At 35.2% G+C, this 23,598-nt stretch overlaps 1 protein-coding gene across 1 annotated transcript in view; it reads right to left on the bottom strand.

Annotated features, from left to right (window-relative positions):
* The window catches only part of LRP12 (LDL receptor related protein 12), a 164,327-nt gene that overhangs the window by 71,593 nt on the left and 69,136 nt on the right, over positions 1 to 23,598 (bottom strand). The window contains exon 2 of the mRNA XM_036741147.1: positions 14,206 to 14,262. Within this exon, the coding sequence (XP_036597042.1) occupies positions 14,206 to 14,262 (57 nt within the window). The remainder of the gene's footprint in view (positions 1 to 14,205; positions 14,263 to 23,598) is intronic.

Raw genomic sequence — 23,598 nt, 5'->3', positions numbered from 1 at the left:
ACTATCTCATGCTACTTCTCCCCATTACCAACCTTTGCTTGGGTTCTTGACCCTTAAAATATCCAGATGTCATTCCTAGGTTCATCTTAATATAGCTCTGGATTTAGATTTGGGTTCAAAACCTACTTCTGAAACTTACTAACTTACATGACCTTGGGCAAGTCACTTAAATTCCCTGGACTCCAATTTCCTCACATACAAAATAATGGCTTCTAAGATCTCCTCCATCTCTAGATCAATGATCCTCCAACCTACTGACTGATCTGGTTCAAAAAATTTAAATGGATTTTCAAACTTTACCTATGGTCTAATCTGATCACGCTGGTACCCCAAGCTGTTGGCCTCTACCTAAGTCTAGCCTAATGCAGTAATGGATACATCTGATATTGCCTCAGTTCTCCCAATCCTAGGAGCAGAGAAGTCACTCTTAGCCCACTGATACCTATAAAGCTTTGGTCATTAAATATATATATGTATATGTATATATATACATATATATGCACACATATCTATATATACACAAATATACATATATATATATATATAATTGTAAAACCCAAAAAGTATGCTACATACCCAAAAAGAAAAAAAAGTATGTTACATATCCCAAAAGTATGTTACACATTCAATTACACAATGTTTCACAAAGCATAATCTCCTTCAAGACAATCACTGAGATTCAAAAACATTTAGGATACAGATCCTCTAGTTTAACTGGTTTAGGGAACTCCAGGATGAGGAAATTCTACCAAAGCAGGTAGTTTTTTTTTGTTTGGTTTTTTTTTTTTTGTTTGTTTGTTTTTTTTTTGCTATTTATAGCCTTAGAGAGTAAGTTGGGACACTAAGAGGTTAAATGGCTTGCCCAAGGTCACAGCAAATATATACCAGAGGCAGGATTTAAAATCAAGTCTTCAGAGCTCTAAGGATAGCTCTCTGTCCAAAACGTATTTCAATAACATCAATACTATTCTTATCAATATCAGTGTACAATTAGTTATTTCTACTTCCTGCTATGGTCTCTTTTCCCCCACTGAACTTAATACTCTTGTGAAATATAGGTAGAGAAAAAAAGGAAGAGAGGTGACATGGTGCCAGCCTTGAAGTTGGGAAAACCAGAGTTGAAATCCTGTCTCAGACACCTGCCAAACCTGAGCAAAACACTAGCCTCTCTGTGCTTCAGTTTTCTTTCATGTAAATGGAGATAATAATGGCACCTACCTCACAGGGTAGTACTAAGGATCAAAAAAGATAAAATATGTAAACTGTACTTCGCAACCCTTAGAAGACTATATGTACATGCTAACTACTGATAAGAACGATAACAACAGTGGTAATTATTATCATTATTGTTATTATCTCTAATTTGTCAGTCACAGTGAAAGTTTTGTCCACTTAAGTGCTACTGTAAGAAAATGTAGTATAATGAAAAGTACGCTGAATTCTTGAAAAACCAAACCATTGGGTTTGGGGAATGTAACAAAAAAACTAAAGCTTTTTGATTAAAAAATGTCCAATTAGGTATAATTCACCATATTTCTTGATTCTAAACCTCCTCCATTATTTGCTATAAGAATATAGTTCATAATAAATTGGGCCATTCTGTACCACAAAGGAGATTAAATGCCCAAAAGACTAAAAATCGTTTAGACATAAGGCAATACCAATGAATGAATTGTAGGTTCAAATGTAGGAGGCATACCAATTTATTTAATTAGTACACTTTCAGGGAGGAAAAAAAATGGACTTATTGGCTTTTACCTGACACCTATGTACTCAATCATAGAAACTACCAAGTTACGTAACTGTCATACATCAAAGGCAGCATAATATGGGAGTTTTCACTCCTCATAAAACAAAAACTACCACATCATATCTGTGTTTAAATTTAAATTCCACTGTCTCCCTCTTTTTTCTATTCCTTTCCATAATATTAGTAGAGAGCAGTACAATACAATCTGGATCATGGAAAAATTAAAAAGCAAAGGAACAAATATTAAAAGTTTTCATTCAATAATATTGTTTTCTTTAAAGAAAAAAAACTAATATCTTTTGCGTTTACAGGTAAAACATAATGCACTAAAAATGATTAATAAGAAGCATGAATATCAAATTTAGTTCTTTGGAGACTGATTAATAGGCATAAAATGTCAACAGAAGAATACCAGTATTGAAAAAGATAAGTCTTTCATTTTAAAAAATTTATTTATTTGTAGTTTTCAACATTTACTTTCATAAGATTCTGAGCTCCAAATTTTCTTCCCTTCCCTTTGCCCATCCCAAGAAAGTGTGCAATCTGATATAGGCTCTCCATGTACAATCATATCAAGCATATTTTCACATTAGTCATGTTGTAAAGAATTAGAACCAATGAGAGGAGCCACAAAAAAGAAGAAATTTTTTAAAAAGTGAGAGGGAGCAAATAGTATGCTTCAATCTGTATTCAGACTCCATTTTTTTTTTCTGGATATGAATAGCATTTTCCATCATGAGTCTTTTAGAGTTATCTTAGATCCTTGCATTGCCAAGAAGAGTTAAGTCTATCAAAGTTAGTCATTGTACAATGTTGCTCTTACTGTGTACAATGTTTTCCTGACTCTTCTCACTTCACTCAGCATCAGTTCATATAAGTCTTTCCAGGTTTTTCTGAAGTCCTCCTACTCATTATTTCTTTTAGCACAATAAATATTCCATTACATTCATATACCACAACTTGTTCAGTCATTCCCCAATTGATGGGCACCCCCTCAATGTCCAATTCTTGGCCATCACAAAAAGAGCTGCCATAAATATTTTTGTACATGTGGCTCCTTCTCCAATTTTTATGATCTCTTTGGGATACAGGCCTAGAAGTGCTATGGCTGCATCAAAGGGTATACCCAGCTTTATAGCCTTCTAGGCACAGTTTCAAATTGCTGTCCAGATTGGTTGGATCAGTTTACAACTCCACCAACAATGCGTTAGTGTTCCAATTTTCCTACATCTTCTCCTACATTTATCATTTTCCTGTTTTGTCAATGTTAACCAATCTGATAGGTGTGATATGGCGCCTCAGGGTTGTTTCAATTTGCATTTCTCTAATCAATACTGATTTAGAGCATTTTTTTTCATGAGTACAGATAGCTTTAATTTCTTCATTTGAAAACTGCCTGTTCATATCTTTTGACCATTTATCAACTGGGGAATGACTTGTATTCTTATAAATTTGACTCAGTTCTCTATATATTTTAGAAGTGAAGCCTTTATCAGAGACATTGGTTGTATAAATTGTTTCCCAGCTTTCTGCTTCCCTTCTAATCTTGGTTGCATTGGTTTTGTTTGTGCAAATCCTTTTTAATTAAATGTAATCAAAATTAAGGTAAGTCTTTCTTTGAGGAAGATCAAGATTATTAAAAGCAATGCAAAATTTCTCAAAGGTAATCCAGTCCATTCTCCTCTTTCAACTCTTAGCCCCATTCACTATCCATCTGCAGTGCCTAAGATATAAGTACTGATGTCCTATGTTTTTTCTATAGCCAAAATAAGCATTCTTCATCTGCTTGGTTTTTCCATTGTGGATAGTTAGATAAAAGTATTTTCAATGATTATGGAGGCTCTGCAAAATTCAGCAGTTTGATATTAATCAGCACAATGTTATCTGCAAACAAAAGCATATAGAGGACATCATTATAAGAAATCCCCTTTTCATTCTGATTCTGTACTGGATACGTACACCTTTGGTGAAAATATGTTATGTCTCACTTGATGGTTATAATGAACGGGTCAATGAACAATATTATCGCTTGTTAAATGTTTCAAGGAACCATGTATAATTTCAATATATGCACAAGAGATATCTTGTTGGAGGAAAACCTTAAAGGACATGCCAAGCTCTACTAAATCAAATTCCTTCAAGAATAAAAATAGTCAAAATAGGCACTCTAGGTTCTCTGTTATTACCCATGAACTGTGTGACTGTAAAGATGTAATATTCTATGTAGAGTATCATTTGCAAAAAACTGCCTATCTCATTTTCATACATTCATCAAAGAGGCAGCACTCCTCCAAGTGTGGCCTCAAGGCTAGGAAGAACCCACTTTCAAGTTCTACCTCTGACACATACTGGCTGTGTAACACTTGCCTGGACAAGTTACTTAATTTCTCAGTGTTCTAGACAGCTCTAAGATGATAAGTTGCAAGAAATGTACTGATATGCATTGGTAAAGTTTCCTCATCTGGGAAAATGCTATACCAATAAAATCTACGTGTATCAATGATGACCTTAATGCAATTGTAGATTCTTTTCATATTTTGTAGAGAGAGGAAAGTAGGCATATACGTCAGTAGTCAGTTGACAAACACTTATTAAGTGCTTACTATATGCCAGGCAGTGGGATAAGTGATAGGAATACAAAAAGTAAAAATTAAAAAAAATGATCCCTGCCCTCACAGAGCACAACTCTTAATAGAGGAGAAACCAAGCAAATACCTGTTTAATGCAAAGATATACACATTGTTATTGGAAGGTAACCTCAGAGGGAAGGCACAAGCAGCTGAGAGGACAGATAAAGGTCTCTAGTATAAGGCAAAATTTGATATCAATCCAGTCATTGATATTTTCTTGTGTAGTTTATTCATTCATTTATTTGCTTACTTATTCACTAATTATCTTTGTTTATTTGTTGTTTATTATTTTAGTAATAAGAAGGCCCCTGATATTTTCTAAGCATTTGGAATCTTCCCTTTTTTCAGATATTTTGAGAATCTATCTTTCAACTCCTTGAAATTGTGTTACCTCTAGAATGTATCTCCTCTCTCTGTACTTGGTCATATACAGCTGCTCTTTCCATCTTTGCTTTCTTTAGTGTCACTTCTTTAGTGTCTATTTCCTCAAGCAGTACATCAGGAAGTATGAAGATGAAGTGCAAATGCAATCATTCAAATGCTTGTAGCCAGACACTCAAAGGGCAAAGAAAAACCTTGGTGGATACAAAAAAAAAACTGTGTAGAAGTAGTATAAAAGTCAACATAAGAGAAATGTACAAATTGGAAAAGCCAGGGATTAATCATATAGCAAAAATGAGGAATAAAGGATGGCTAATAATATGTTCCACTGGTATCTAAATAATGTCATGAAGTACAAAGGAAGGTAACCAGTACACTGGTAGACCCCTGTGGTTTATTTAGACAAGAATTGCACAGCATTACAAGGTATGAGTGGTTTGCAATCTATACCACTAAAGGGAATAATCCATATCAATGAGATCAGAGTTCAAAAGTATCAAAGTAATTTATACTACTTATTTAGGCAATATTTTTACCTAGTATTCCAGAGAAAAATTAAAGAACAGAAATAACCTTTTAGGTAAGTACTGAAATCAATACTCATTCAGTTCCATCTCATTCCATATGAAAGAATGAAGTATTTGTTAAGTGCTCATATACAAACAAATGTGCTAAGCACGGATGATACAAATAGAGAAGACAAGACCCTTCTCTCAAGGGGTTCACATTCTAATGGGAAAGATGAGACATAAAGAAGATCTGAGCTTCATGTCAGATGGAAAGGTCCCATATTCCTTAAGATGTGGCAAAGCAGATGCTAATTTATTTTCTTCAATTTCATATAAGCACATCAGTTTCTGATGCTTGACAATTGGTTAGAAACATTGATATTTTTAAAACTCATGGGTTCTGGACCCTGGGTAATCTCAGTTAGAGTGTGAGAAGAGACAATGGTCAAGGTAGAAGTGGTTTGAACTGCCTGGCACACACTGCCTCGTACGTCTCTCTAAGGATGTCTTGTGTGCTACGTGAGTGGCAATTGATTAGCAACTGTTAGGGATGGTTGTCCACAGTAACTGCCTCCCTGGACAATGGAATAAAAGGGTAGGCTAGGAGCAGGACTGGTAGTCTGGCAGGAGTGGGATGTGGGGGACCCTGAGGGCTCTTGCACTTAATCTGCCCACTGATAGCTGTGGTTGTTGGTATTAAAAAGGAAAGTGAGTCCCTCATCCACAATGATTTTTCCCCTCCATGATGTTTTTGAAGGCTGGGCTGGAAGCAGGTTTAGAGGCCTGGGGAACACTGTTTTTCCCAAGGCTTTTGAATTCAGGGCCCTAGACTGTCTATAACAGGGTCTTAGAGGAGATGGTCGTCAGGGTATTAGTGGTGATTTGATTTACTGGCACATGTTGCCTACTATCTGTTCCTCTTTTTGTTGCTTCAGATAGGTATTATATCCTTTTATTCAGATGGCAATATCTTTTTCAGATGGCAATATCCTTTGATTTTCACATTTACTAACATTTATAATAATAGTCCTCAGACACTTCAATCATTGAGACAGGATTAGACCAGATGGAGTATATTCTACTAAATTTTCCCTGGTGGTGTGTGTCTGCCTGCCTGTCTGTCTACAGATGACATCTACCTAGAAATCACTGAATCCACAGGAATTGATAATCTTTAAAAGAAAGTACATCCCAAAAAAAAGGAAAAGGGCCCAGAATGTGGACTACATTATCAAGTACAGTTGATGTGCCATTTGCCATGGTTTTTTTTTTGTTTGTTTGTTTTGTTTTCATGTTCTCACTACTCCCTGGCTGAATTTTTTTTTTTTTGGATTCAAGATGTCTTTAATATGTAGAAATGCATTTTTTTTATATTTAAATTTATTCAACATATTTGGTTTTCAGCATTGATTTTCACAACAGTTTGAATTACAAATTTTCTCCCCATTTCTACCCTCCCCCCCACTCCAAGATGGCTTATATTCTGGTTGCCCTGTTCCCCAGTCAGCCCTCCCCTCTATCACAGCCCTCCCCTCTCATCCCCTTTTCCCTTCCTTTCTTGTAGGGCAAGATAAATTTCTACGCACCATTGCCTGTGTATCTTATTTTTTAGTTGCATGCAAAAATTTTTTTTGTTTTTGAACATCTGATTTTAAAACTTTGAGTTCCAAATTCTCTCCCCTCTTCCTTTCCCACCCACCCTCCCTAAGAAGCCGAGCAATTAAACCTAGGCCACACATGTATCCTTATGTATAACCCTTCCACAATACTCATGTTGTGAAAGGCTAACTACATTTTGCTCCTTCCCAACCCATCCAGCTTTATTGAATTTTCTACCTTGACCCTGTCCCCTTTCCAAAGTGTTTGTTTTGATTACCTCCACCCCCATCTGCCCTCCCCTCCATCATCCCCCCTCCTTAATTTTTTTTATCTTCCTCCCTCTTCTTTCCTGTGGGGTAAGATACCCAACTGAGTATGTATGGTATTCCCCCTCAGGCCAAATCTGATAAGAGCAAGGTTCACTCATTCCCCCCTCGCCTGCCCTCTCCTCTCCTCCCACAGAACTGCTTCCTCTTGCCACCTTTATGCGAGATAATCCACCCCATTCTATCTCTCCCTATCTCCCTCTCTCAGTATGTTGCTCTCTCATCCCTTAATTTCATTTTATTTCTTTTAGATATCTTCCCTTCATCTTCAACTCACCCTGTGTCTGCTCTTTCTCTTTTACATATCTATCTATCTATCTATCTATCTATCTATCTATCTATATATATAAAACACATATATATATACACATACATACACATACATATTTATACACATAGATATATACATACATACACATTCACATATATATACATAAACATATATATATATATATATATATATATATATATATGCATATTCCCTTCAACTACCCTAATACTGAGGTCTCATGAATCATACACATCATCTTTCCATGTAAGAATATAAACAAAACAGTTCAACTTTAGTAAGTCCCTTGCAATTTCCGTTTCTTGATTACCTTTTCATGCTTCTCTTGATTCTTGTGCTTGAAAGCCAAATTTTCTATTCAGTTCTGGTCTTTTCACTGAGAAAACTTGAAAGTCCTCTATTTTATTGAAAATCCATATTTTGCCTTGGAACATGATACTCAGTTTTGCTGGGTAGGTGATTCTAGGTTTTAATCCTAGCTCCATTGACCTCCGGAATATTGCATTCCAAGCCCTTCAATCTCTTAATGTAGAAGCTGCCAGATCTTGGGTTATTCTGATTGGGTTTCCACAATACTCCAATTGTTTCTTTCTGGCTGCTTGCAGTATTTTCTCCTTGATCTGGGAACCCTGGAATTTGGTGACAATATTCCTAGGAGATTTCTTTTTGGGATCTATTTGAGGAGGTGATCGATAGATTCTTTCAATTTCTATTTTGCCCTGTGGCTCTAGAATATTGGGGCAGTTCTCCTTGATAATTTCTTGAAAGATGGTATCTAGGCTCTTTTTTTGATCATGGCTTTCAGGTAGTCCAATAATTTTTAAATTATCTCTCCTGGATCTATTTTCCAGGTCAGTGGTTTTCCCAAGGAGATATTTCACATTGTCTTCCATTTTTTCATTCCTTTGGTTCTGTTTTATAATATCCTGGTTTCTCATAAAGTCACTAGCTTCCACTTGGTCCAATCTAATTTTTAAAGTAGTATTTTCTTCAGTGGTCTTTTGGACCTCCTTTTCCATTTGGCTAATTCTGCCTTTCAAGGCATTCTTCTCCTCATTGGCTTTTTGGAGCTCTTTTGCCATTTGAGTTAGTCTGTTTTTTAAGGTGTTGTTTTCTTCAGTGTATTTTTCAGTATTTTTTTGGGTCTCCTTTAGCAAGTCATTGACTTGTTTTTCATGGTTTTCTCGCATCCTTCTCATTTCTCTTCCCAATTTTTCCTCTACTTCTCTAACTTGCTTTTCCAAATCCTTTTTGAGTTCTTCTATGGCCTGGGGCCAGTTCATGGTTTTCTTGGAGGCTTTTGTTGTAGGCTCTATGACTTTGTTGTCTTCTTTAGGCTGTATGTTTTGGTCTTCTTTGTCACCAAAGAAAGAATCCAAAGTCTGAGACTGAATCTGGGCGTGTTTTCACTGCCTGGCCATATTCCCAGCCAACTAACTTGACCCGTGAGTTTTTCAGTGGGGTATGACTGCTTGTAGACTACAGAGTTCTATGTTCCACGTTTGGGGGGGAGGTGCCAGCTCTGTCAGACCCACACTACTCCTTCCCCAAGAACCCCCAACCCAGACTGGGCTTAGATCTTCAGCAGGCTGTTGCACTCCTGCTCTGATCCGCCACTTAATTCCTCCCACCAGGTGGGCCTGGAGCCGGAAGTAACAACAGCTGTAGCTGCCCCACCTCCGCTGCCCCCGGGGCTGGAAGCCGAACCGGAACTCCTTCCACTCCCGCAGCTTTTCCCACTAACCTCCTCCGCAGTCTTTGGTGTTTGTGGGTCAAGGGGTCTGGTAACTGCCGCAGCTCACTGAATCAGGGTGCTAGGGCCCCCTCCGCCCGGCTTCTGGTATGGATGGTCCACGCCGCTCAGGCTGGGCTCTGCTCCACTCTGTTCCCAGCTCCCAGCTCCCAGCTCCCAGCTCCGTGTGGAATAGACCTCACCCAGAGACCATCCAGGCTGTCCTGGGCTGGAGCCCTGCTTCCCTCTGCTGTTCTGTGGGTTCTGCCGTTCTAGAATTGGTTCAGAGCCATTTTTTATAGGTTTTTGGAGGGACTCGGGTACGAAGCTCACTCTAGTCCCTGTTTACCAGCCGCCATCTTGGCTCCCTGGCTGACTTTTTTTTAAATTCATTCTGAACTTAAAGATAAAAAAAGAGCATTTCCAGGTATACAGCACAACATAAAAGATTTCAATATAAACCCATGAATTTTCATTTCACACTTACTTGTTTTGAAAAACTATGTAATAAATACCACACATTTTCAAGGCTGCCCTGCTTTTCTGTGCTTACTTCTAAGTTTTCTTTTGTTTTCTATTGTGTACTTTTTATTTTTTTTCTCTCTCCCTCCCCCACCTTGCCCTAGAGAAGGCCACCATTAGAAACAAATACACGTGTGTGTGTAGATGTAAAACCATATTGTATACACATCTATTTAAAAGTTCTTTCTCTGGATATGGAAAACATCTTCTTTCATAGGTCCTCTGTAGCTTATTTGAGTATTTGTAATACTCAAAATAACTCAGTCATTCAAATAGAACAATACTGCAGTTACTATGTACAATATTCCCTTGGTTTTATTCATTTCGCTTTTCATTATTTCATGCAAGTCTTTCCGTGTTTTTCTAAAATCAACCATCTCAGTCAGATTTCTTATAGCACAGCACTATTCCATTACAATCATATACAAAACTTGTTTAGCCATTCCCCAATTGATGGGCACCCCCTCAATTTCCAGTTCTTTGCCACCACAAAGAGAGCTGCTATAAATATTTTAGAATATTTAAGTTCTTTTTCTCTTTTCCCAATCCCCTTAGGGAACAGATAAAATAGTGATATTGCTGGGTCAAAAGGTATACACAGTTTTGTAACTCCCTGGGAATAATTCCAGATTCCTCTTAAAAAAAAATGGTTGGACCAGTTCACAATTCCACCAACAGTGAATTATTTAGTGTCTCAATTTTTCTACATCCCATCCAACATTTTTTGCTTTCCCCTTCAATCATTTTAGCCAACTGGACAGGTGCAAAATGATACCTCAAAGTTGTTTTAATTTGCATTCAATTGCATTGCAATCAATAGTGATTTAGAGCACTTTAATATGACTATATAGTTTTGATTTCTTCATTGAAAAATTGCCTGTTCATATTCTTTGACCATTTATCAATTGGGGAATGACTTACATTCTAATAAATTTGATAAAGTTCTTTATGTATTTGAGATATGAAAGCTTTATCTGATAAACTGTCTATAAATATTTTCTCCCAATTTTCTGTTTCTTTTTAATCTTGGCTACATTGCTTTTTTCTGTACAAAATTTTTTCAATTTAATGTATTAAAAATTATCCATTTTACACCTCACACAAGCTCTCTATCTTGTCTATTCATGAAGAAATGGTAGACTGAAACTTGATCAATTCAGGGAGGATTCACAGACTTATTGTAATTTTCATATATGTATATGTGTGTATATATATATAAAAATTATAATAATATGTAATATATACTATTATATTATATATTATAAAATGTATTTTATATATATGTGTGTATATATGTATGTATCTGTGTGTGTGTGTGTGTGTGTGTGTGTATCTATATACATATAAAATCAGTCCAGGTTTTTTATGATAGCTTCTCTTAGAAGCCCATGATGTTTCCCAGAGCTGGTCAGGTTATTAGTTTCACTATTGGGTGCCAATGGTGAAAGACAAAAAAATGCAATCAAGAGAATTAGGGGGGATGTCAAAAAGCCAAAGACTATGTATGCACATATCCATATATAAATGCACACATACACACATAGGTATACATAATGTGATGGAAATACTTATAGAAAAATGAATGCTACATCACTGTATAATCAGAGACTATTCAGAATATGAAAATTATTACTATAACATATACCCCTATCAAGGAAATATGTGAACCAAAGAGAAATGACTAAGAAAAAAAATTACTTGAAAAAAATTCTTTCTCAGTTCCCTGCTTCTCTATGGTTCAGGAATATTAAAGTCCCAAATGAGCTGGTGATGAAGACTGAGAATAACCACGGGGTTTATTTAGCTAAAGAATCAATGAAGGGATAAGAATAACCATGGGGTTTATTTAGCTAAAGAATCAATGAAGGGATATTAATATGGCTCCGTGTATACAGAATGAAAACAAATGATGAGAAAGCTAAAATAATTAGCTTATTTTCTTTTTACTTTATCCTCTAAGGGAAAAGATCTAAGTTAACAAAAATGACAATAAAAAAATAGTGGGGCAGGGGGGAGAAGTAAGATATATGTAGACGGGAAAAGTAGGAGGGGGCCAGGTTATGAAGGGCTTTGAATGGCAAACAAAATTTTATATACTGCATCCAGAAAGTGACTAGGAGTCACTGGAGTTTATTGAGCAAAGAGGAGAGGGGAGGTGACGTGGTCAGACTTATGCTTTAGGAAGATAAAACTGGCAGCTAAAGGAAGAATGAGGAGAAGAGAGACCTGCAGCAGGGGGACCAACCAGCAGGCTACTGCAATAGTACAAGTGAGAGGTGACAAGGCCTTTCAAGAGGTAGCAGTGTCATAGGAGAGAAAGAAGTATACGTGAAAAATGTAACAATGGTAAAATTGGCAGGCTTCAGCAACAGATTGGATATGGGAGGTAAAAACAAGGGTTGAGGATAACTAAGTTGGCAGTGTGGGTGACTGGAAGGATGGTGGTACCCTCAACAGTAAAAGGAAAATTTGAAAGAGGGTAAGGTTAGAGGGGAAAAACAATGAGTTCAGTTTTGGCATGCTGAGTTTAAGCTAACTACGAGAAATTCAGTAGAATGTACAATAAACAGTTGGAGACATAAAACTGGAGGTCAGCAGAGAGGTTAGGCCTGGATAAGGAGATTTCAGAATCATTAGTCGAAATGATAAAACAAATCCATCGAAGCTGATGATATCACCAAGGGAAATTGTACAGGAAAGGAGAAAGAGGCCAGGACTGAATTCTGTAGGACATCCATGGATTGGGTTAATAGGCATGACTAAGATGATCCAGCATAGCAAACTGAGCAAAATAAGCAGAAGAATTAAGTGAGAGAGTAGTATCATGACAATCTTGAGAGAAGAAAGTATCAGGAGAAGGTAACTGATAATTTCATAGGTTACAGAGAAGTCAAGAAAGATGAGTACCGAGTAAAGGCCACCAGATTTGGCAATTAGGAGACTGTTACTAACTTTGAAAAAAGCAGTTTTATTTAGATGATAAGGTTGGAAGCCAGACTATAGAGTGTTAAGAAGACAGTGAGAGATGGCACAGTGGACAGAGCACCAGCCCTGGAGTTAGAAGAACCTGAGTTCAAATCTGACCTCAGACACTTTCTAGCTATATGGCTCTGGACAAGTCACTTAACCCCGATTGCCTAAAAAAAAGTGAGAGGAAACAAGTAGAAGAATCTATAATTGGTTTCCTCTGTAATTATATGTATTTTATTTTATTCATTTATAAACATTCTGAGAATAGGTCCAAAGGCTTCACCACACTGGCAAAGGGGTTCATAACACAAAAAAAGCTAAGAACCCCCTGCACCAAAGGGATGTCATTTGAATAACATAATTAAGTGCAATGTCCACTGCCTACTATATAGGAAATTATCAGGTAAATAAAATAATTACAGATTCTGAAGGGCTTACAAACAAATAGGAGGAAGTTACATAAGTAAATATACTTTTCAAAATAAGTGATAGGCATCTGTCTAGACAAAGACTTAACTGTTGGTAACTTGACTAAGAAAGGTAAATGGTGAGGTAAATGAGACTTGTGGGGAGTTGAATTAGGTCAAGTCAGAAAATGTATGAAGGCTGAACAAAGTTTTGAATGAGCAAGGGTAGGAGTTAGTAGAGAGAAGTGAAGGCTAAAGAACATGGTTTAACAGAGATTTACATGAGTTTCTAAAGGGAGGAAATGGGATGTACAAATACCTTAGAAGTAGAAGGCAATGTATGAAACTAATAGTTTACAGAAATTAATATGTTTCTCTATCTAGAATAGAGTGTTAAAATTATGATACACTGCAAAAAAGAAATTAAGGAGAGGGTAGCTTATAATTTGCATATGTGTCTAATGCCAGTGTAGACAGAATTCAGGACAGCTTTATTAGTAAATTACCTGCTTCTACTCAAAAAAGCTTTGTTTTTGTTTCCTTTTTTTAAACACCAGGTTGGTATTACGTTGTAACAGCATATAAGATTTAAATTCTTTAAGCACTTATCTCAACGAGAAGTTTCTCAGTTTCATGAACATCACCTTTTTTTTAAATTAAAAAAATTGTTTGGTCAAGTATATAGTAGTTTAGCTAGTGTTACTATTTCAATCTAAGTGTTTAATTTCTGACTCTCCTTTATAGGAACTAAAATCCAAAATTACATTTTAATAAGTTTCATTTCATATAACTTCTTGAAAAGAAAATATCAATTCAACTTAGACTAACTTTTCTCTTAGTTCAATGTTTGTATGGAAAAAAATAATTAAGCAGTCCGTTAAGAAAAGCATAATCAGTTCATGGGCATGCAGGTATCAATTTTATCTTATGAAAATTTTTCCGTGTTCCAGTTGCTTCATTCCTTATTACATGCTGCAAAAGGCAGTAATAATTTTTATAGCCAAATATCACTTCATAAGATACCAGGTGGCTTTCAATATTTACCATATAAGTCATGCATGAAATTTAAACATTACAAAAAATGACTTACCAGTTGACACTCCTGAAATATGCACATTTTCAGAATGTTCTGCAAGAGCACCATTTCCTAAAATTAAACATAATGAATAAACTAATTTCCAAGATAAAATTTGTAAAAATTTCTTCAGATCCATTTTCTTTAAAAGGGCAAGTAAGACTAAGCTACTTTTAATAGTTTGCAACTTAAAAATCAAAGGCCCTATGCACTAAACTTTTTAAGGTTATTTTAGCGACAAAAGCAATAAATATGGCAGAGAAAATGTTTTAGAAACTGTCACATAACAGAATTATATACAATTTATTATTTATATTGAACATATAAGCCTTGTTAATATCAGGAAGAGTTTTATGCTTCTGTAAATTTACTTCATAAAGTATTTTTAAGCAGTCTAATAGGGGGAAGAGGAAGGAAGTCAAGTGGAATCCCTAGAGGGCTGCAATATAAAAAGAGAAATTTAATTATGACAGTAGAAAATTAGAGGGGCATGTACTACAAAGGTAATGGAAATGGATGTTATGTATAATTCTTCTTTAATATATATTGATATTCCCAGCAAATGTGTTGGTGCTCCTCCTGCCGAATTATCTCCTACTCTGGGCATTTTCACTGGATGTCCCCTGCTTGAAATTCTCTCCCTCCTGGCTTCCTTCAAGTACCAGCTAAAATCCCATCTCCCACAAGAGGCCTTTCCTGATCTCAATGTGAGTGCTCTCTCTCTTCATTATCTCCAATTTATCCCATATATATCTTGCTTCTATAAAGTTTTTTGCTCTATTTTCTCCTCTATTAGGTTGTGAACTTGAGAGTAGAGACTGTCTTTTGCCTTTCTTTGTATCTTCAGTAATACTTATTAGCACAGTGCCTGGCTCCTAGTAGGTGCTTAATAATTAGTATGACGACCAACTGTGAATGACTTAGCTATTCTAATCAATATAAGGATCCAAGCCAATTCCAAAGGGCTCCTAACAAAAGGTGTTATCTACCTCCAGAGAAAGAAATGATGAAATCTGAATGTAGATCAAAGCATACTATTTTTCACTTTATTTTTTTTGTGTTGTTTTTTTTGGGGGGTCTGTGTTTTCTTTCACAACATGACTAATATGGAAATGTTTTGCATGATTGCAGCTGTTTAACCTATATGAAATTGAATACCATTTCACGAAGGGGGGAGGTGAGGGAGGGAGAGAATTTGGAACTCAAAATTTTTTAAAAATGAATTTTTAAAATTGTTTTTATAAGTGTATTAATTGGGAAAAATAAAATATTATTTAAACATAAAAAACAAAAGGGAGAAAACTTTTAAAAATAACCATTGACTGACTTTTTCAAGACTTATTGCCTGTACCACACATTTAGGTACTTAATCATATTTTATGTTATACTGTTCTTCACATGTGTCACAAAGACATCTCTTTAAAGTAACTAAACTCCTTGACAGCCACAATGTCACGTACTACTTCTCTTCCTACAATACCACATATTTATAAGCCTAGACTAAAACTTTGAATATCTGTTGAAATGAGTAACTACATTTTATCTAAAAAGACAAAAAAAAGTACTGTCCTGAAGTATCTCTCAGTTAAAATATTGGGAATATTTATTTCCTGAAGTTAAATTCGATAGTATGCCAGTGGATATTTATATTTTAAAAGTTTTGCTATTCAGTCATTTTTCAGTCACGTCCAACCCTGTGACAGCATTTGAGGTTTTCTTGGCAAAGATACTAGAGCAGTTTGCCATGTCCTTCTCCAGCTCATTTTATAAATGAGGAAACTGAGGCAAACAGGGTAAAGTGATTTGCCCAGGGTCACACAACTACTAAGTGCCTGAGACCAGATTTGAACTCCAGGAGATGAGTCTTCCTGACTCTAGGACCAGCACTCTATCCATTGTGCCATCTAGCTGCCCTATTTTATAAGTACACCAATTATTTTAGGAACATAGCTGAAAATAGTAAGAAAACCACATTTTCAGCTTAACCAAAACTATATCCTTCTGTATAACTAGAAATGAATGTCTTCTTTAGCCTATAATTACAACCAACTGAGTAAAATTTAGAGCACAAGTATGGGATCTATATCTAAGCTCAATGCTAATAACTTCATATTTTGTTTACTGCCCCCTGTTGTAAGCACTAATTTTCCAAATAGACTATTCATTTTCCCTCTTCTCTATGTACAAAATTCAAGGTATTGGAAGATTCAAACTAACAGAATTTTTTAGACATTTTACTTTTACGAGAAATAAATGATTAAGCAAAGTAACATAAAAGATTTATGGAAAAAAGCAACTTTAAGTGGGGAGGAGCCAACATTTAGATAGTATTTATTATGTACCAGGTACTCTGCTACGCTGATTATTATGATTATTATCTCATTTGATCCTCACAACAACTTTGGGAAGTAGGTGTTATTATTATTCCCTTACAGATGAGGAAACTGAGGCAAACCAAACCAAGGTTAAATGACTTGCCCTGGGTCACATAGCTATTAAATGTCTGATGTGAACTCAAATTTGAACTCAGGTCTTCCTGGCTCCAGGCTTGGTTCTCTATCTACTGCACCACCTAACTGCCCTTGTTTATATTTCCTAAACCTTCTCTACACTTCAATACATCAGTAAAACTGCGGTCTGCTCTACAAGGATATTTCTTCCATCCATTTAGACCTCAAACAACCCATTCTTTCTCATGCAGTGAAATTATTGGCTGTGTTTTTCCCTAGGTCCTCCATTGGGAATCTATGTTTTCACTCTAGTTCTTTTTATATCCTGTGCATATTCATACAGTAACCTCATTCTTCAATTGCTAATACTCACTTCCAAAGCCCACTCTTTTCTGAGTATACATAAGTTTTATGCCACTTCTGCATAAGTCATCAAGAGAAATATGCTGCAGCCTACTTGCCCCTAACACTTGTCTCTCCAATGTTTTTTTGAATCACCCCTAACTTTGATTATTCACAAAAAAGTTATATTTAAGATTTATAATCCTAAAGTATGACTGGGAAAATATGTTTTTTTTAAAAAGGGAAGATTTGCAAACAAGGAAAATCTGGGATCACTAAAATACTGCATAATTTCCCAAAGACAATCTAACCCACAATCTATTCTACTATACAATTAATAGTTGGTATTTATAGCAACCATAAGATATTAATAATCTTTAAATGTTTCTAAGTGCGATATCATTCAAGTTACATAAATATTGCTTTTCTGCGTATAGTGCATATACGTGTGTGTGCGTGTGTAGAAATTTTCAATATCCCATTCCCCAAATATTAAGGATAAATCATCAGAGCAAAGATTAAGTAGATTTTTATAGGATCACAGAAGGAAACTTAGAATTATCTATCTAATCTGTGTGTGAATAAGAATCTTCTTTAAGTAAGACCTGGCAAGCTATCATCCAACTTTTGCATGAAGATCTCAAGGGGGCAGCCATCAACTCTTGAGGCAGCCCCACCCCCCATTTCTGAAAAACTATTAACTGTTAGGAAGTTTTCCTTAGCTCAAGCCTCAATTTGCAACATCTACCCACTGCTACTAGTTCTTCCCTCTGGGGACAAGGAATGCAAGACTACCATAATTTCTGTCTCCTACAATAAATCTTTTAAATAACTGATGGATGGTTTTAATGTCTCCCTTCTATCTTCTCTTAAGTAAAACATCCCCATTCCTTCAACTCTCATGGCAGGATATTTGGGCCTTGTCACTCAGGCTGTACTCCTCTGGATACTATTCATCCTTATCAGTTTCTTTCATTAAAAAAAGGTCTTCCAAAATGAACAGAAATATCCACATATGGTCCAGATACTGTCTGATCTAGACAGAATATAATGTGGGGATGGCAAAAGACAGAAGGTGATTTAAGTCTGAGGGCAACTGTGGAGGAAATAGTCAAAAGCAAAACAAGTTCAACTTCAATAAGTTAATCATAGAGAGGAGGATAAAAAGGAGAGAAGTAACAGAAGCAGTGATCAGGGTCTTGACTAGGTAAAGGTATGAGGAAAAGAGGAATGAGAACACTTTAATTATACATTACTAGTATTGACTATATTCCTTTGTGTTCCTCCACTTTCTTTTTCTCTGTAAAGTGGAGCATAGGAGGAAAGGGGAAGAAAAATTACAAGCAGATGTGATATAGAAGGAAACCACAATAAACTATGAATACAAATTCAAAACTGTGAATGTAAATAGGATGAATTCACCCATTAAATGGAAGAGGGTACCAGACTGGATTAGAAGCAGAGTTCAATAATAGGATTAAAAGAAACACACTTGAAACATAAAGATTCATACAAAGTCAAAATGAGAAGTTGGAACTGAATTTTATCATGCCTTTTGTGAATTTTAAAACTCAAGAGAGAGCAACAGTAAAAATAGACATGATTAAAAGAAATAAGCAATGAAACTACATTGTGCTTAAAGGTAAAATTATATAAATATGTCCATATGTGCATATATACATACACAGACACACACGTAATATACAAGATGTCCAAAAAGTCTTAGTACAGTTTAAAATTTTAATAGCTTTAGTCTACACTAAGACTTATGGAATACTCTGTATATGCACTGAATAGTATATCATCTAAAATAGTTAACTGATTTACATGAAGAAATAGACAGCAAAACTATAAAAGGTAGGGATCTCAATATGTTCCTTTTAGACCTTGAAAAATATAACAAAAAGATAAGCAAAAAAGAAGATAAGGACATGAATAAAATTTTAGAAAAGTAAGATAAGCTGAACAAGAATCAAAAGGAAGACATATATTTCTCAGTTTTTTATGGGACATTTACAAACGGTGGTCATACGTTAAAGCCTAAAAAACTCATATACAAACAAAGAAAAGCCAAAATATTAAACACATTCTTTACCAACCTCAATAAAAACTAAAATCACAGGATCATGGACTTAAAATTGGAAGAAATTTAGAAATGGTTGGTCTCCTTGCCTCAAGTTTCTAACCATTCCAACCTATCCCTCACTCAACTGTCAAACTGATCTTCCTAAAATACAAGTCTGATCATGTTACCGCGCCCCCCCCCCCCCCGCCCAACTCCAGTAGCTATTTGCTTCTAAGATTCAATAAACATACTCTGCCTTTCAAAGCCCTTTACAACCTGGACCCCTTCCTACGTTTCCAGTTGTCCTATATCATACACCTCCCTGCCTCTGATATATTCTGCTATATCCTAGAACATCGGTCTCTTTGCTGTTTCTGGAACATGACACCCCATCTCCTGACTGAGCATTTTCACTGTCTATATCCCATGTCTGGAACTCCCTTCTTTATTTATACTTTCTAACTTACTAGAGAACGAAATGGCAAACAGTATTTTTGCCAAGAAACCCCATGGTGAAAAGTCTATGGGGTCACATAGGGTCAGACAGAACTGAATGATGAAGCAGCAGCAACAACAAAAACCTAGCTTCCTTTAAAATTTGGTCAAAGTCCTTCTTTCTTCAAGAAGTCTTTTCCAGACTTCCTTAATCTTAATGCCCCTCTAAGACCACTCCTGTTATCCTGTACATATTTTGTTTATACATAATTGTTTGTATGCTGCTACTCCATTATATTCTGAGTTCCTTGAGAAATAGGACTGACTTTTGTTTTGTATTTTGCTTTTCTGTGTATCTCCAGTGCTCAGTCGAACGCCTAGCACATGGTAGATTCTTAATAAATACTAGCTGACTGACAAATCATTTTACAAATGAAAAACTAAGTGAAAGAGAAGTTAAATGACTTGCCTAGGGTGACACAGCAAGCTAGCTCTCAGGTTAGGATTTGAATCTAGGTCTTCCTGACTCCAAATCCACCACTTTATCCAATATACCGAGATGCCTCTCTAACAATAAAGGAGATTAGAAGAAAGGATTCAAACATAAATGACTAAATAGTATAATGCTAAATAACTGGCAGGTTAAAGAACCAATTACAGAAATAGAAGAATTTCATCAAAGAAAATTAATAGAATGAGACAACATACCAAAACTCTGGGATCTATCTCTCCTCTATGTATGTATGTATACTTTCTTCAACAAGTGAGAAAATAAGCAGATCAATGAAATGAACATGTAATTAGGAAAGCAACAAATCACAAACTTGGAAGTAAATACAAAAATGAAATTTGGAAAATTAAAGAGGAGATGAACACAACTGGAAATTTAAAAAATATATACTGAATTGATAAATAATTTTGAGGAGAAGAACTACTAAAATAAGCAAACCATATGCTAATATAATTTTTAAATAGAGAAGAAAACCAAACTACCACACTCAAAAATGAAAACTGAGAATTCACAAAGATGAAAAGAGCAAGTAAATATTGATTCAAAAATATTAATTAAAATATTAACAAGGATTCTATGGTGATATATTAATAAGATTATGTACAATGACTATATTGGCTTTGTAACAGGAATTTAGGGTTGATTCCACATTAGGAAAATAACATATATAAAAAGTCAGTCATGTGCCCCGCCCCCCGCCAAAACTACAACATATATTATATCAACACATTCAGAAAAGGCTTTAGAAAAAGTATCCTTGCCCTTTTTGGTAGATATTGAATGAAAAGCATAAAAACAAATGGGCCTGTCCTTAATTAAGATCATCAGCATTATCTACCTAAAACCAAGTGCTAGAATTATTTATAACAAAAATATTAGAAGTCTTCCAAATGAGATCAGAAGTGAAGCAAAGATGTCCACTGTTGTAACTGCTATTTGGTAGAGTTCTACACATGCTAAATATACCAATCTGACAAAAAGAAATTGAAAAAATTAACAGAAAAAATAAACTAAATTACTAGGGTTTTAAAGTTAATATAATGGTTTGGTTTACTCAAGAACACTAGATAGTCAACTAAAAAACTTAACCGTAACAATTTTAACTTCAGGAAAGTAGTAAGATATAAACAAATTCAAAAAAAATCATCAGTCTTTCTGCATATTACTAAAAAGACTCAGCAGAAGAGGGAGAATGAGAAATATCACTCAAAGTATCTATGAGATATGTATAAACTATCTGGGAAGCCACCTATCATGACAGAAACAAATTGTATGAATACAACTGCAAAATATTCTTTATTTAAAAAAATTTAAATAACTGAAGAAACATGAATTGCTCACAGTGGGGCTATGCTATTGTAAGAAAAACAATAGTATTTCCTTAATAAACTTACAATTTTATGTTATACCAAACTACTGAAGATTTACTTCATAGAATTAGAGAGAATTAAAGAACCCAGAGATTCTGGAGCCAGAATCTCAAGAGAAATAATGAAAAAGGTAAGAAGAAAGGAGGCCCAGCAGTACTGAATTTCAAATTATAGTACAAACTAACAACAGTTAAAACTATTGGGTACTACTTTAAAAAATGCGAAAGATGAACAATGGAACACATTAAATAAATAAGACCTAGGATCAAACAAACATAGTAGCATAGGGATCAATATGTGCAAAGACAGCTACTGGAGTTAAGGATTCACTTGGAAGCTGCTGGGCAAACAGGAAAATATTCTGGCAGAAACTAGGTTTAGACCAACACCTCATACAATATACCACAATAAGCACCAACTCAACATGTGACCTAAATATTAACAGTTATATCATAAACAATTAAAGGATCAGAGAAAGACACACCTTTCACTATTATGGATGAGGAAAGAATTCTTAATAAAAGAAGGAAGGGATACTAAAGATCATAAGGGGCAAACTGGACAATTTTGACTATATAAAATAAAGGTCCTAAACAAAAATATGTATGGGACTGATTCAAATATAAAAGAACAAGATATTCCCCTATAGATAAATGACCAAAGACCAACAGGCAATTTTCAAAAGAAGAAATGAAAAGTCTCAACAACTATATGAAAGAATATGTTCCTTAGTACTAATAAAAGAATTCCAAATTTAAACAACTAGATTCTACCTCACACTCATCACACTAACAAAGACAACAATTAGAACTGTTGAAGGGAAAAACGGGATACTTATGCATTATTGGTGAAACTCTAAATTTGTCCAACAATTCTGGAAATTCCCAAAAGTTCAGAATTATACCCAGAAAGTCACTAAACTATACATAATTTGGACCTAGTAATCCACTACTAAGGCAGATAAAAAGGAACTTTATGTACAAAAGTATTTATAACATCACTTTGTCATAAAGAACCAAAACTACAATGGGTGTCTCTCAAAGAGTTATAGTATAAAAATTTAATGGAACATTAGAACGACAGTATTGTTGTTCGGTCATTTTTCAGCCATGTCTGACTCTTCATGACTCCATTTGGAGTTTTCTTGGCAAAGATACTGGAGTGGTTTCCCATTTCCTTCTTCAGCTCATTTTACAAATCAGGAAACTGAGGCAAACAAGGTTAAGTGACTTGCCCAGGGTCACATCCAGTATCTGAAGCCAGATTTGAACTCAGGTCTTTCTGATTCCAGTCTCAGCACTTTATCCACTATGCCACTTAACTATCCCTTCAAATGACATAAAAATGACAAAAGGAATGGACTCAGACAAAATTAATAAAACATGCTTGAGGTGATGCAGAGCAAAGTGAGCTGAGGCAAAACAATTTATATAAACCTGGCAATATAAATGAAAACAACTTTTTGAGATTTAAGTGCTGATCAATGTTGTAAGTCAATTATGTATGACTCCAGAAAGCTGAAGATGATGCATGCCGCCCACCTTTTGACAGAGAAGTAATAAATCAGAGGTGCAAAGTAAGATACGCATTTTCAGATTAGGCCAATATTCTTCATCATACAATATTTATTTCTTATAAGGGAAGGCATTTTTTTTTGGAGGGGGAGACATTTTGTTTGGAGAAGGTGGATACTGAAAGTGATGCAAAATAAGAAAGATAAAATTACCAATTAAATATGAAAAAAAATTCCCAGAAGAGATGAGGAAGTTCAGAAGGTGACAAAGAGAGAAGGGATAATGTTGGTACTAACGCATTGAATTAACTAATTAAAAATTATTGCATTAAATTAAATTGCAATGATTTGCAATTTCATATACAATCCTTTTTTCTTTATATACTGAACTATTCAAATTTGTAAAATCATAATAAAAATAAAACAATTTTTAAAAAGAAAAAAATAAAACCAAATAGATAAAAGTAGGGAGGGGAAATACTGAGTAATGAGAAGATATAATCATGGGAGATATATCTCCAGGAATTGTGAAAGGGGGAGTGGGGGCGGAGTATGGTGGAGGAATTTTGGGTGAAAATCAATTAGAGATAGAAAAGTGTTACTAGAGTATACTACTGGCCACTTGGACAGAAAGAAGAAATAGGTAAGAATATTAGAATCATAAACTTGACAAGAAGCGTAATATACTAGTGATAAGGATTTACTGGAGCTCCTTCTCTGAC

Source organism: Trichosurus vulpecula, chromosome 1 (genome assembly GCF_011100635.1).
Source record: "Trichosurus vulpecula isolate mTriVul1 chromosome 1, mTriVul1.pri, whole genome shotgun sequence".
Taxonomy (NCBI): Eukaryota; Metazoa; Chordata; class Mammalia; order Diprotodontia; family Phalangeridae; genus Trichosurus; species Trichosurus vulpecula.
The sequence above is the reverse complement of the archived record's forward strand: the minus strand, read 5'-3'. Positions and strand labels throughout refer to the sequence as shown.